Genomic DNA, 14,510 nt, shown 5'->3' on the forward strand with positions numbered 1-14,510 from the left:
ACACAGAGAGAGAGAGAGAGAGAGAGAGAGAGAGGCAGAGACACAGGCAGAGGAAGGAGCAGGCCCCATGCAGGGAGCCCGACATGGGACTTGATCCATGGGACTTGATCCCGGGTCTCCAGGATCACACCCAGGGCTGAAGGTGGCACTAAACTGCTGCGCCACCAGGGCTGCCCTAATGGCACTTTCATTATTGTCTTCTTTGCAGTCAATAATAATACATATATTTTCCATCTCAGTTTGAGCTGAATTTTTGCATTTGACTTTTAAACAAACCAGTTTCACAATGTAATGAAAATAATGCTCTAACAAAAGATATGAATAAATCTATCTTTTCTTATTTTCCAGCATGTTCTTAGTGTGCATGTGTAATTTTGATGGGCAGTGATAAAAGTTATATAGTATGGCATTTTGCTGAATTTCTTTACCTTCTTCTTCTTCTTCTTCTTCTTCTTTCTTCTTCTTCTTCTTCTTTCTTCTTCTCCTTCTCCTCCTTCTTCTTCTTCTTCCTCTTCTTCTGTAGGTTCCCTGTCCAGCATGGAACCCAGTGTGGGGCTTGAATTCACAACCCTGAGATCATGACCTGAGTTGAGAGCAAGAGTCGGAGGCTCAACTGACCGAGCCACTCAGTCAGCCAAGTCAATTTCTTTCTGGTCTTTTTTGACTAGGAAATATACTTGCATGGTTGTAATTAACAGGATTATCACATTTATACCTACTTTCTCATTTAACATGAATAGTTTTCTTCACAGGCATCATTTAAAATGGCTACATGATATTCCGTCATTTTCACTCCTTTTAGGTGTATGTTTAAAGTGTATGATATCCATCATTTTAATGTTCCCTGTGCTTATTTATACTTTGATTGATCTCAAACATAGATGTTATGGATATATGCCAAGAACACAAATGCTTGTGGAAGGACAGTTAGTGATTTGACTATTTATACAAAGCAGAAACTGTGAGAGGGAGTCATCTTGCATGTCTTGCTTTATTTTCATGGTGACTGGCATTTGTTAGCAAATTAATTGCCTATGATTTTAAAAAATCTAGAGATTTTTGTGTCATGATTCAGATTTCTCTCTTTTCTTAAAAATATAATCTGTCAATGCTAGAACTTATGGTTACGTATGGTAACTGTATGATGGATTTGAATGTTGGTGTCTCTTTTGACAGTGTGAGTTCACTTCATCACCCTGCCTTCCACTGTATGCCTCCAACATTTATATTACTTGCTAGCCCCCGTGGGCGTTTTATTTTGACACTTGATCTAGGACAAAATAAGGGATAAATAAATGATTGTCTTTTTCATCAGTGCTGGAGCTGTCACTTCTCTCTTAGCCACATCTGACGATCCTGTTGTCTGCTTCAAAATTCTTTTGGGATGGCCTTTTCTTCTGCCATCTATCATAGGAAAAAAATTTGCATCTCTGTTCCCTTCTATTAGATGAAAAATCAAGAACCATAGTGCTATTCAGTTTTCTGTTAGTATAATTTTGTTGATTTTCTAATTTCTGGGATAACAGTTGACACTAAAAGAAAGTGGGGGATGTTGGTACACAAATGTGTTCTGTGAATCACTTGGGATTGCCATTATTAATACCATATCTCCTTCTTAACAAAGAGGAATTATAGAATGGACTCTATTCCTTGTATTCATATGGCTCCGGTTGTAATGAGGGCCACAGTCATTACGTGTCAATGAAGAGCTTTGCCATTTTTGGAGAAGACTGTGAAGAAAGTATCCATGTTAAAGGGTCTGTGGCAAAAGATATTTGGTTATATCCAAGGCCTTAACTTGGTCACAGAAAAATTTTTCATTTTCTTTATAGGTGAAAATAAATAATGATTTTAATTATGAATTTTACAACAGTAGTTGGTCTTATGTAAAACATACCTCAGCTGAATATACATCATCTAGTAAGGAATCCTCCTTGTTCAGTTCTTCATCATCTTCGTCATATAATCGTATTTCACATACCAGTAAAACCCACGAGAACAAGGTTAGTATGAAATATTAGTTGACTTTTTCATATTTTAGTGCTTAAATATTTCTAACATTAACAAAAGTGTACTTACCAAATGGATTATCTTCTTCAAAGAGACAATGTAATATATTTCTTTAAAAGGTAAGATTGTATCATGTTATTTCTCTTGGATAATATATTTGTTTATACTTTTTCTTTTTTCTTTCTTTCTTTCTTTTTCTTTTTCTTTTTTTTTTAAAGTAGACTCCATATTCAGTGTGGAACTCAAACTCAGGACCAAGATTAAGAGTCACATACTCTGCTGACTGAGCCAGTCAGGCACCCCTATCCTTTTTATTTTCTTATTAAAGTATTTGTTCTTATTTGAAACTCTTAGAAAAGCATTACTTTCAAATCTATTAGTTAAAATTTTTAAAAATTTTGAATTCATGATTACTATACATGGTTATATAAATGTTATATGAAGTTTAAAGATCCAATTAATATGTACTTCCTAAATACTAATACTAGAGTCTTTCTTAGAAGGTGCATGAAACTAAAAGATTTTAAAATACTTTATTACTTTTGAGATACTAAAATTTTTATCTGAGGAAGTTAAAAGATTTATTTTTAGATACTTTGTTGTTTTGAGATACTAAAACCTTTATCTTGGCCAACCTGAACAGTTGAGATAGATTATACTAATTGATGTACATCTACTGCTGAAGAATTTTTCAAGCTTATCATCATTTAAAAACTGTATTTCCCCCTTCAGTTTTGAAGTCAGTAACTTGATTAATAAATTGCAGAGTGGTATAAAGGAATAGTGATTTTATTTGTTTTATGACTAACAAGCTGACTATGGAGATAGGAGATGTATTATCTTTATACTGTATTGTTCACAGAAGTGAGGATTTGGCATAAAGTACATCTGTTTGGACATCATTACAAGATGCTTAGGAAGTGTTCAAAGGCCTCATTGTGACCACTACTGGGTATTTACCCAAAGGATACAGACACTAATCCAAAAAGACAGATGCACTCCTATGCTTATTGCAGCATTATTTACAATAGCCAAATTATGGAGGCAGCCCAAATGTCTATTGATAGATAAATGGATACAGAAGATGTAATTTACACAATGGAATATTACTCATCCAGAAAGAAGAATGAAACAACAATGTGGAAGGATCCAGACAGTATAATGTTAAGTGAAATAAGTCAGTCAGAGAAAGGCAAATGCCATATGATTTTGCTCATATGTGGGATTTTTAAAAAAGATTTTATTTATTTGACAGAGAGCTCAAAAGAGCACAAGTAGGGGAAGCAGCAGAGGGAGAAGGAGAGGGATGTGGGGATTGACTCCAGGACCCTGGGATCATAATCTGAGAGAGCCGAAGACAGACTCTTAACCAACTGAGCCCCCCAGGTACCCCTAATATGTGGAATCTAAGAATACAAATGAATGAGCAACAACAGAAAAGAGACAAACCAAAAAGCACACTCTTAATTATAGAGAACAAACTGATGATTACCAGAGGGGAAGTAGATGGGGGATGGATGAAATAGGTGATGGGGATGAAGAAGTGCACTTGTGATGAGCACTGGGTGATGTATGGAAGTGTTGGATCACTATATTATACATGTCCAACTAATATAACACTGTATGTTAATTACACTAAAATAAAAAAAAAAGCCCTCATTATGAAGTGAGAGACCTCAGGATGGGATATAAATTATATGGTCACCTTACCTATAAGTCACTATTAATGTGTACTCCCTAGGGAAACACCATTTTATATACTTATTTGTGAAATTAATGAAGTTGATTCTCTTTTTCTAGTTGAGGTTGTAACAACTTGGTTTTGAGATTTTCAAGTCAGATATGCAAGAAATTACCATGTTATCACTCAGAGATTACTCCTATTTGGGATTCCAAAAATTCCTTAGATTGCCTCAAGTGAGTGGGCCCACAAAAGACCTCATCATGCATCAAAAATAGAAATTCATATAGTCTGGTTGGAGGTGGAAGCTGATGGAGACACTGGACAGGGAACTAATTCAACTTATCTCCAACCTAAAACTCTTTTTACTTTCTTCTTCCCATAGAATCATCAGTTGCTGATTGTCCAGAACACTGTGGAAGTGGCTCAGTTTGTCAATAATAATCCGGAATTTTTACACCTTGCTGAACCGTTCTGGAAGGAACTCTCCCTCCTTCCCCCTCTATATGATTACAGTGCCTACCGAAGATTAATCGACCAGTATGGGACACATTATCTGCAGTCTGGGTCCCTAGGAGGAGAGTACAAAGTTGTATTTTATGTAGACTCGCATAAACTCAAACAAAGCGGTAGAGTATTAAAAAATTATTAAATACAATCATTGTAGGGATTTTAGAGGGGGAAATGGCATGTAGTTAGCTTGAACTTTCAGGGCTTTAAAATACGACAAATAGAATTAAATTGCAAAGGAATCCAAAATGGTAAGAATCCATTATATTCTACTCATAATCTTTAGGCTCTAAGAAAAGCCTGCCTATTCTTTTGGATAGTACCCTGAAATGTGAAATAGTTATTATCATTTATCTCCAGAGGGTATTGATTGGAGTTTTGGAATACTTTTTAACCTTTTCCATTTCTCAGGTTGAGTAATATTCTTTGAGGAAAAGTTAATGAAGAATTATATTTCAGAAATCAAAATGTTTTATTTTTTTATTTTTTATTATTTATTTATTATTTTTTTTGTCAAAATGTTTTAAAGAAGCATTTTGTTTACCTCTGTTAATTATCACTCACATTCCTTTAAAAAAAAAATCTGCTCTGGATATCACAGGTTTGTTTACTACCTAATTCTTGTAATAATAGCTTAAATTTACTGGATGGGTTTCTTACAACAGGCAAGTTAGATATGTTAGCAACGATCCTCACTACTGCCCAGTGAGGTGGCCAGTACAATTCTGGTCTTACAGATGGAGAAATGGAGACTCAGTGTTACGATGAGACTCATCCAAGGGCATATAGATTGTAAGGAGGTCTAATTGGCTCCAAAGTCAGCTGAACTTTTTCTTATGTTATGTTGTTGCTAGAATTGTTGCCAATTTTTGTTACAATCAGTGCATGCCACTCAGTTCATGATTTTTTGATCTTATAGTTAGAGGAGAGTCCTTACCAGGTGTCCCCATGTGGGAGGGGAGAGAGTGGTGTCTCAGTGTCCAATATTTTTCTCCAAAGATCTTTTGGCTCTGGTTTATTAATATTCCAAGTCAAACCTGCTCCTTCCCAACTTTTTCCTTACATCGATGTCCAAACTTCCTTCTCCGTTCCTGATCATTTCTTCAGAATCTTTCTATTCAGGCAGGCCTTGGAGGAGGGTAAGACTTATTACATGAGATTCAGAGGAGATCTTGTAACCTTCCTTTGTAGGTGAACTATAATATTTTTCTATGTCCATTGGGTTATTTTTTTTCCCCCATTTGGCTTAACTTTTTACTGATAAGCCTTAACTAGAATTTGAACTTTTTTAACTTCCCTGGTTGGAAATGAATGTACAACACAATTTTGTTTTTGTTTTTTAAAGCAACAACAAAGGCAGTATTTCTTTGGAAAATTAATCCAGCACGTGGCTTGATATAAACTCAGTTTCACTGCTTCCCCCTTTTTTCCTTAGTACTTAAAAGAAATGGAGAGAATTTTTAAAAGCTTTCCAAGTTGGTCAAAGTAAGTTTTGAGTAAAAATTTTACTCTTGAGCAGTTTCTGTTCTTCCAAAAAGTTCTAATTGAAATATAATCAAAACTGCTTAAGTATAACCTTGTTCTTAAAGAAATACTGAGTTTATTACAGTATAGTTAGCAAAATTATATGAGAAAAATATATTTCCACACTTTATTATTTCCTATCCTTCTTTAAAAAAATGTATTGCCAAACTCCACTTGATAATGAGTAGAAATTGTTACATTCTAAGGTTATGAGTGGTGGGAAGGAAATGTTGGAAACCAGAGACAGTAAAGATATTAAAATGGAGAGATTGAGGCAGTAGACCTAGGGTTTTAGGAATCAATTATTGTAGAACCAGAACCCAGCTTTTGGGGTTTCCAGTAGGTGGATGGGGACCATTACATGTCTACTTTTAATGATTTGCTTTATGCCTGAGTAGCTGACCAAATGGGCCAACGATATCACTCTTTGGGGTGTTCAGTTTCTGCTCCTTCCACTGTTTTCATGTAGAAATCATCCCAATCTTCTCCCCTCTCTGATCAAAAATGATTGGAACCAAAATTTGCATTTGAAAGTAAGTTTCAGACATATGACGCTTCTTCATTCCTAAGTATATGCATGTATCTATTATTTTGTTTAAAAACAAAAATCAAATTTTCCTTTTTCTGATCCTTGACCCTTCTAGAGCACTTGAAAATGTCCCTATCATATTTCTCTTGATTAGATAGCCACAATAGTAGGACATAACCTCTTATCTCCATTCTCATACCTGGCTGTATTTCAAAAGGGCTCTTTAATAAATGCAGAAATTAAACACTTTTAAAACTTTCTCCTCAGGTCTTGGTTCAGGAGATATGAAGGAATGTACTGCTTCAATGTTCAATTTTTTATTTTATACATCATCAGAGAACAAATGCAAAAAGCTGGAAGATGTCTTAAAATCAGATTCAGGTAAATAAGAGGGGAAATTTGCATTAAAGCCTAATCTCTATCCCTCTTTTGTGGTTAATTCCTGACCTCTAAGGGCCTGTGAGATTTTAGCAGTGTTCTATTTTTTAAATGTATCTCATTATTTTTGCCTCTGATCTCTCTTTCATATGTCATGGCGGGGGGATGTTATACAGAGTGGAAAGCTTACTGGGTACATCCTGTGCACTGTAAATATGTCCTCAGTGTGTACCAACTTTCTCCCATACAATGACATTGGCAATCAGGCCTAGAAAAAAGACACCAGCAGGAGAAGATTCAATTCTATTTTGACATGGATGCTCAGTGCATTTTTTGGTGCATGCTGCTGCTGCTGCTGGAGGGTGAGGGAGTGGGGAAGGTGATGTGTTATTCTTTGAGGGATTGAAAAAAGAATTAGAAAAATAAACTGATTTAAATTCTGTCTAGATGCCATGTTAAGGAATTTGGATTTCATTCTGATGACATGGGATGCTGTTAAAGGATTTAATATAGGGAGTGATTAAATGAAAGATTACAAAGGAAGTTTTAGAGAAAGAAGAGAGACTGAGAAGGGACAATCTGATAGGATAAGAACCAGAAAACACCTATCTGGTTGGCTCATTCAGTATAGCATGCAACTCTTGAATTCAGGGTCATTGAGTTTGAGCCCCACGCTGGGTAGGGAGCCTACTTAAAAAAAAGGAAAAAAGAAAGAAAAAAACAGTAAAAGCTTGGAAAAATCAGTAAGATTAAAAGTAAAGAAGGAGAGGTCAACAGAGAGAAATTCTTAGAGAGAAGTTAAGAGAAGGACCGGAGACTCTTCATTGAATTTGGTGATTACAACATATTTGCCTTACAATAAAGAGATTCTCAGTGTGGTAGCAATGGACTGAGGGTGCTAGAGTTTGAATTGTCCTGGGGTGATGGCAGAAATTGGGGCAAAGGTGAATTGACTGATCCAGGTGCCAGAGTTCTTACCAAGGAAGTAGGGAGTCTCAAGATACTAGCAGATGACTGCAGGAAGGGGGGAGACAGAAGAGTGAAACCAGGTTTATTTACTCATTCACTTCCTTCACCAGTTGTTTATGGAGCCTGTGGTATGCAGTGGGATTTGTTCTAAGCATTGGGATACGAGCAGTGACATGCCTGAGAAAATGCCTGTCTTCCTGGAACTGGCATGACAAAGGAGGAGGACAGGTCTTTGAAAGAGATAGAAATATAGTGATCTGGAAATAGAAATGAGAGTGGGAGATTTGAGAAGATGTAGACATCAGTTACCAACTGGGCTCGTGACTGGAGGCTGCTTGCTGACTTTATGTAATTTGGTGTTTAACACGTAGCATTTACTTTGTGCCCAACACAATTTTAAGTGGTTTACAAAAATTAGCCAATACATTCCTCTGACCTAAGAGTTAGGTATTATTCATATTCCCATTATACAGACAGGGACACTGAGTCACAGAAAGGTCGCCCAAGATCGCAGTTGGTAAGGGTCAGACATGAGATTCAAAGGCATGACATCTGGCTTCACAGTCCTCATTGTCACACCAGTCCATTGTCTGGAGGAAGAGGGCCAGCTGGAGCAGGGAGCTCACTGAGGTGTGAAGAGAGTGGCTACAGGCTTAAAAATAAAATTAAAACTGGTTTCTTGGGGATCCCTGGGTGGCTCAGCAGTTTGGCACCTGCCTTTGGCCCAGGGCGCGATCCTGGAGTCCCAGGATCGAGTCCCACATCAGGCTCCTTGCATGGAGCCTGCTTCTCCCTCCTCCTGTGTCTCTGCCTCTCTCTCTCTCTCTCTCTCTCTCTCTCTCTAGGTCTATCATAAATCTTTAAAAAAAATAAAACTGGTTTCTTAGAATCTGTAATTCATAAACAGGTGTGCCAGTGAAGGCAGTGATTTCTCCAACTTTAGTATACATCGAGACTATGGGGGAAACTTGTTAAAATACTGACTCCAGGGCTTTCCTCCTAGCTGTTCTCTCATAGATGTTGGAGCTCAGAAATGTGTAGTCACTCCACGTGTTCTGGTTCAGGTCGTGGAGGAACTGAACATTGTGATTCACTGCCTTCTATGGGAGACTGTTTGCATATTAAGGGCAGAGCTAACAATGAAGATGAGGAAGCACTCAGCTAACTTATTAAAAACGTCAAGCTTTAATAATTTCTGATAAATGTGTACAGTTTTGAATTTGAAAAATTTTATGAAATTGCAAAATTAGTTAAAAGAAATGAATGGGGGCAGCCTGGGTGGCTCAGCGGTTTAGCACCGCCTTCAGCCCAGGGTGTCATCCTGGAGACCCAGGATTGAGTCACACATCAGGCTCCCTGCATGGGGCCTGCTTCTCCCTCTGCCTGTGTCTCTGCCTCTCTCTCTCTGTGTCTCTTGTGAATAAATAAATAAAATCTTAAAAAGAAAAGAAATGAATGGAAAATCACCCCAAATCTGGTCTGCAAGTTAGGAATTTCTAGTGTAAAAATCAATTACAAATGGAGGCAAAAATATTTCTGAACATACAAGGCACATAAATGCAGAAAAGAATTCAATTTAAAAAAAACGAAAAGAATTCAATTAATATTCACTGTTTAGAACACTTTGCACGTGTTAATGTATGCCTGTTAATAGTTTTTTTCTTATTGTTAGTATTCCAGAACTCCCCTCTTATTTTATTATGAAAACTTTCCAACACACAGAAAGAACATAGTAATAAATACCCATATACTCACCTCTTATATGTATGATTATTATGACATTTTGCTATATAGTCTACATTTAATATTTATAATGTGGATTATCTAATAACATAAATATTATGTATTTAAAATATTTGTAATCTTATTTGAAAAATTTGGAAGTAAATTTCATGATGCTTCATCCCAAAATATATGCATATATTTTCTAAGAAGCTTGGCAGTCTCCTATATAACATAATGCTCTTATAATACCAAGAACATTAAGAATATGAACAATAGGGCAGCCCGGGTGGCTCAGCGGTTTAGCGCTGCCTTCAGCCCAGGGTGTCATCATTGAGACCCGGGATTGAGTCCCATGTGAGGCTCCCTGCATGGAGCCTGCTTCTCCCCCTGCCTGTGTCTCTGCCTCTCTCTCTCTCTCTCTCTCTCTCTCTCTCTCTGTGTGTCTCTCATGAATAAATAAATATAATCTTAAAAAATATGAACAACAATTCCCTGATATCATCTACTGTCGGGTAATGATTGTGTTTTTTCTTTTTTTTTTTTTAAAGATTTTATTTATTTATTTATTTATTTATTTTAAGATTTATTTATTTATTTATTTATTTATTTATTTATTTATTTGAGAGAGACAGAGCAAACGGAGAGATAGCAAGAGAATCCCAAGCTGACTCTGCACTGAGCACAGAGTCTGACTTGGGGCTGGATCCCACAATGCTGAGATCATGACGAGAGCTGAAAACAAGAGTTGAACTTTCCATCCACTGAGCCAGTCAGGTGCCCCTTCTTTTTTCCTCTAATAGATATTTTTAAGAGTAGTTTTAGGTTTACAGCACAACTGAGCAAAAAGGGACAAGGGATTTCTGTACACTCCTGTCAGAAACTAAGGCCTCTCCACTGTCCATTCCCCACCACAATGGAATATTTGTTCCAGCTGGTGAACCTACATTGACACATCATGATCACCCGGAGTCCATAGTTTATGTTAGAGTTCAGCCTTGGTGTTGTACATTCTTTGGGTGTGGACAGATGTCTAATACCATATATCCACCATGTAGTATCATACTGAGCAATTTCCCGGCTCTAAACATCCAACGTGCTCCACCTATGTACTCCTCCTCCCATCCACTACTGTTGGCAATCATGGGTTTTCTTACTCATGGGTCTTCTTACTGTCTCCATAGTTCTTCCTTTCCCAGAATATAAAAAAGCTGGATGGATTGTGTTTTGGTACTTGATAGACTTTTCACTTTTATAGTCTCCTTTTGGTTTTGTTTGAGCATCCTGATCTAATTTATCTGATTTCTCCTTGCGTAGGAACTCAGGGCAATATGGTGCAAGGGGACCCGTATGTCAGGGGGGGAAGTTTAGACTTTGTGGCTGGCCTCAGTAAGCTGCAGCTGGACAATCCTGCTGGAAACAAAGGGCGGTATGCTTCCTGGGCAGAATCTGTGACTCGTCTTCCCCAAGTCATAAAACAAAAGGTATGTCCTGCTCTGTTGAAAGCAGCACAAGGCAGGCATGTTTATTCGCACTGGGAAAATGAGATTAAATCAAGGTGGTTAAACAGAGACAGCCCTCATTAGCATTTTCTGTCTCCCAATTATGTTTTGTATGGTGCAGTGAATGCATACATAATAATGAGAAACAGAGGCTTCATTATCTTGTATGTCCATATTTCAATTGTAAAGGTTAAATGTCTTGTAAATCCCAAGAGAAATTAATAACAAAATTTGCATCGTAAGCTTTTGACCTAAATTTGATTATGTTTTCCTTGGTCTCTACTTCAGAAGAATAGATTCTCGTAAGAGGAAAGCATTTAGGCATGTCTGCTGTCTCATCAGGTCATCTTTTCCTTCTCTGGCATGGCGGAGACATATACATCAAGATAAAACAAATTCGGCCGGCAGAATTTTAGGATGTTTTGTGGATGCAGTCACTTCTTTTATAATGCAACATATGTGCTCCTAAAAATCAGAGAGCTAGGCAGGATTGCACAAATAAACACTCTCTGATTTTTAGGAGCACATATGTGTGGGGAAAATGGGGTTAAGGATGTAAAACTAAAAAACTTGATCTTTGACGCTCATTAAAAAAAAAAAAAGACAGGCATCAGTGAAAACCACAGTGCAGTTTTATATGTGTTCAATTGTTAAGGAGTGCATATGCTGCACTAATGGGGCGCGATTCCTGGAAAAAGACTTGCAGCTTGCTGGAGGAAGAAAGGGCTAGAGCCTTTGGATGATCGTAGAAACTGCTAGATGATAGTTGTAGCACCAGACATGGACCGGTGTAGTTCATTACACAGACACTGAACTGGATGGATGTTTGGAGTGTGTGTTTGTGTGCATTTTGTATATTCCTATCTCAGGTCAGTTGTGTCCACTTTTCTGGGTTCACCTGGTTTTTCTTGTGGATGAAATTGTATGTAAGAAAATGCAAAATCTGCAATGTACTCAGAGTGGTTCCTAATACATCTGTCTCCATGGAACAAATGCACATTTTTAAAAAAGATTTTATTTGTTCATGAGAGACAGAGAGAGAGAGAGACAGAGAGAGAGAGAGAGAGAGGCAGAGACGCAGGCAGAAGGAGAAGCAGGCTCCCTGCAGGGAACCCGGTGTGGGACTCGATCCCCGATCCCGGAATCAGGCCCTGAGCTGAAAGCAGAGGCTCAACCACTGAGCCACCCGGGCGTCCCAACAAATTCACATTTTCAAAACAAATGCTGTAGCAGAACTGATTCTATAGTCTATTCCATATCATGGGAGTCAAGCAGTGTCCCAGGTGAAACTTGACCTGGATACATTTTATAAAGCCCCAAATCACACCAGCTCCTTGAGCACCCTCCTAACACCACACACACCCACTTGCCTCTGAATAAGGGTGGAGGGAGGAGGGTAGTTTTTCCGAGGAGGTCTTATCACAGAGCACCACCACCGATATTCACGATGACCTACTTTCAATGCCAGTGCCCCATAACAAATCTTGGAAAATTCGAAATCGTGGATTAGGAGGAAACAGACATTCCTTCTCATTCTCAACTCTGCTCTTCTCCACATCAGACTGTAACTGTCACAGCTGTGCTAACTTATTATAGGTAGGTGTCCGCACAATGCCATCCAGTCAATTATTTCAAGCTGCAATGTAAGGCCAGGCAGAGATGGAGGGGAACATGGCTGAGTCTTGACTCGCAGTGGTGTGCTGCAGCCAGTGCGGACGGGCCTTCACAAGAGCCAGATGGTGCATAGGTCTTCCCAACTCCGTGGTCATTGGCATCACAGTGGCAACCTGAAATTGGCCATGAGGAAAGTTCTTCTACTGCAGAAATTGGCAAATGCTACAAAGTGGAACATTTTTTTTTTCCCTTAGGAGCGCAGATTGTTAAAGCTTAGCCAGCACCTCTAGGGTTTCCAAGTTGCTTTTCATCGGACATGTTCAACACAGAGCAATTATGTCTATCTGTTTTAAATTTCTTCAGGGAAAAATAGTCACAATCTCCACTAAGAGACATGCTAAGTCTCCTGGAGTCAGGATATTTCATTGTAAATTTATTTGAACTGGCTTCTTCACTGTAATTTAAGTGTGTTTCCTTGTCTTCTGTCCCCTGCAAGGGTGGAAATGTACTGCCTTCAAAATAATCTTTCAGTAACTAGAAAATGAATGTCCTGTTGGTTTTGAAAAATTTCATGTGAGTTATAAAATAATTCCTTCCCTATTCATTCCTATTTGTCCCTTTGCCTTGCAAAGAAAGTGAATTTCTTTCTTTTTATTTGAACAAGAAATAATTGGAATTAACATTAAGAGTAGCTTTTCGTTTTATCTTAATGGGGATTGAGCCTAAATGCCAGAAAAAAAGTATTCTTGCCTAAAACCCTGATTACTGACCATGATATCTTTATCTGTATAGCTGACACCTTTGTATGAGCTGGTAAAGGAAGTACCTTGTGCCTCTGTGAAAAGACTATACCTGAAGCGAGCTCTTGAGGAATATCTGGATGAATTTGACCCCTGCCATTGCCGACCTTGCCAAAATGGTGGCATTGCCACTGTTGAGGGGACCCAATGTCAGTGCCATTGCAAACCATATACATTTGGTGTGGCTTGTGAGCAAGGATTCCTTGTAGGAAATGAAGCAGGTCAGTGTGCTGAATTTTTGCTAGTTATTGCTGGACACAGAGAAAAGGGAAATACTCTTTCCATCTGGCTCCTGAGGTTGTGCTTCTTTGAGTATGGGGATTTTAATTTAGTATCACCCTTCTTATTCCACTTCTGGGTCCTAGCTACTGGGTCAAGGTCCTCTGCTGTCTCTGTTTTCCCATCTTTCTATTTTTTAAGATTTATTTATTTATTTGAGAGATGGGGGTGGGGACCAGCAGAGGGAGAGGAAGAGAGAGAGAGAGAGAGAGAGAGAGAGAGAGAATCCCAAGCAGATTTCTCACTGAGCATGGAGCCAATGTGGGGCTTGATCTCATGACCCTTGAGATCATGACCTGAGCTGAAATTAAGAGTTGGACACTTAGGGTGCCCAGGTGACTCAGTCGGTTAAGCATCTCCCTTTGGCTCAGGTCATGATCCTGGGGTTCTGGGATGGAGCTCTGAGCCTGTTGGGCTCCCTGCTCAGCAGGGAATCTGCTTCTCCCCCTGCCCCTTCCCTGCTCATGTCACTCTCTCCCTCTCAAATAAATAGATAAAATCTTAAAAAAAAAAAAAAAAAAAAAAGCTCAACCGACTGAGCCACCCAGGGGTCTCTCCATTGTCCTGTCTTAATTTGCAGACCCACCCTGGCCTCCATTCTCCATTGGAATAGGTTAATGCTTAAAACACCTCTGTCCTAGAGTCATGTCCTTAAGGATTTATTGTAACATAGGTCTGTGGAGCTTGTGTATGCATAGCTTAGCCTTTCTGACAGCAAGCTCTTTGAAATATCTCTTTCTATTTTGTATTGTGTTCCATCAATCAATTGTTCACAAATGCTTTTGAACATCTGCTGAATGTGTTCAACTGAATTCTTGGTACTATAAGCACTTTTGTACAGATCTATGTGAGAATGACTTCATGAGTAGACAAAGCATGAGGTAATGTTGTATTAATTTATATATCTCTCTCCTCTAGAAAGTTCATTGCTTAAGGTCAGAACTGTGATTCCTTTTTTTTTATTCCCGGAGCCCAACAGAGCTTGATTCATA

General features: G+C 38.3%; 1 protein-coding gene across 2 annotated transcripts in view; it reads left to right on the top strand.

The window, feature by feature from the left end:
• Positions 1 to 14,510, top strand: part of C7 (complement C7) — a 51,808-nt gene that overhangs the window by 19,500 nt on the left and 17,798 nt on the right. The window contains exons 7-11 of one of the 2 annotated variants that reach the window (XM_055325353.1): positions 1,833 to 2,003; positions 4,077 to 4,320; positions 6,522 to 6,635; positions 10,641 to 10,807; positions 13,232 to 13,460. In XM_055325353.1, the coding sequence (XP_055181328.1) occupies positions 1,833 to 2,003; positions 4,077 to 4,320; positions 6,522 to 6,635; positions 10,641 to 10,807; positions 13,232 to 13,460 (925 nt within the window). The remainder of the gene's footprint in view (positions 1 to 1,832; positions 2,004 to 4,076; positions 4,321 to 6,521; positions 6,636 to 10,640; positions 10,808 to 13,231; positions 13,461 to 14,510) is intronic. The other variant, XM_055325354.1, reaches the window with a different exon arrangement.

Source organism: Nyctereutes procyonoides, unplaced genomic scaffold (genome assembly GCF_905146905.1).
Source record: "Nyctereutes procyonoides isolate TBG_1078 unplaced genomic scaffold, NYPRO_anot_genome, whole genome shotgun sequence".
In the NCBI taxonomy this organism is placed as follows: Eukaryota; Metazoa; Chordata; class Mammalia; order Carnivora; family Canidae; genus Nyctereutes; species Nyctereutes procyonoides.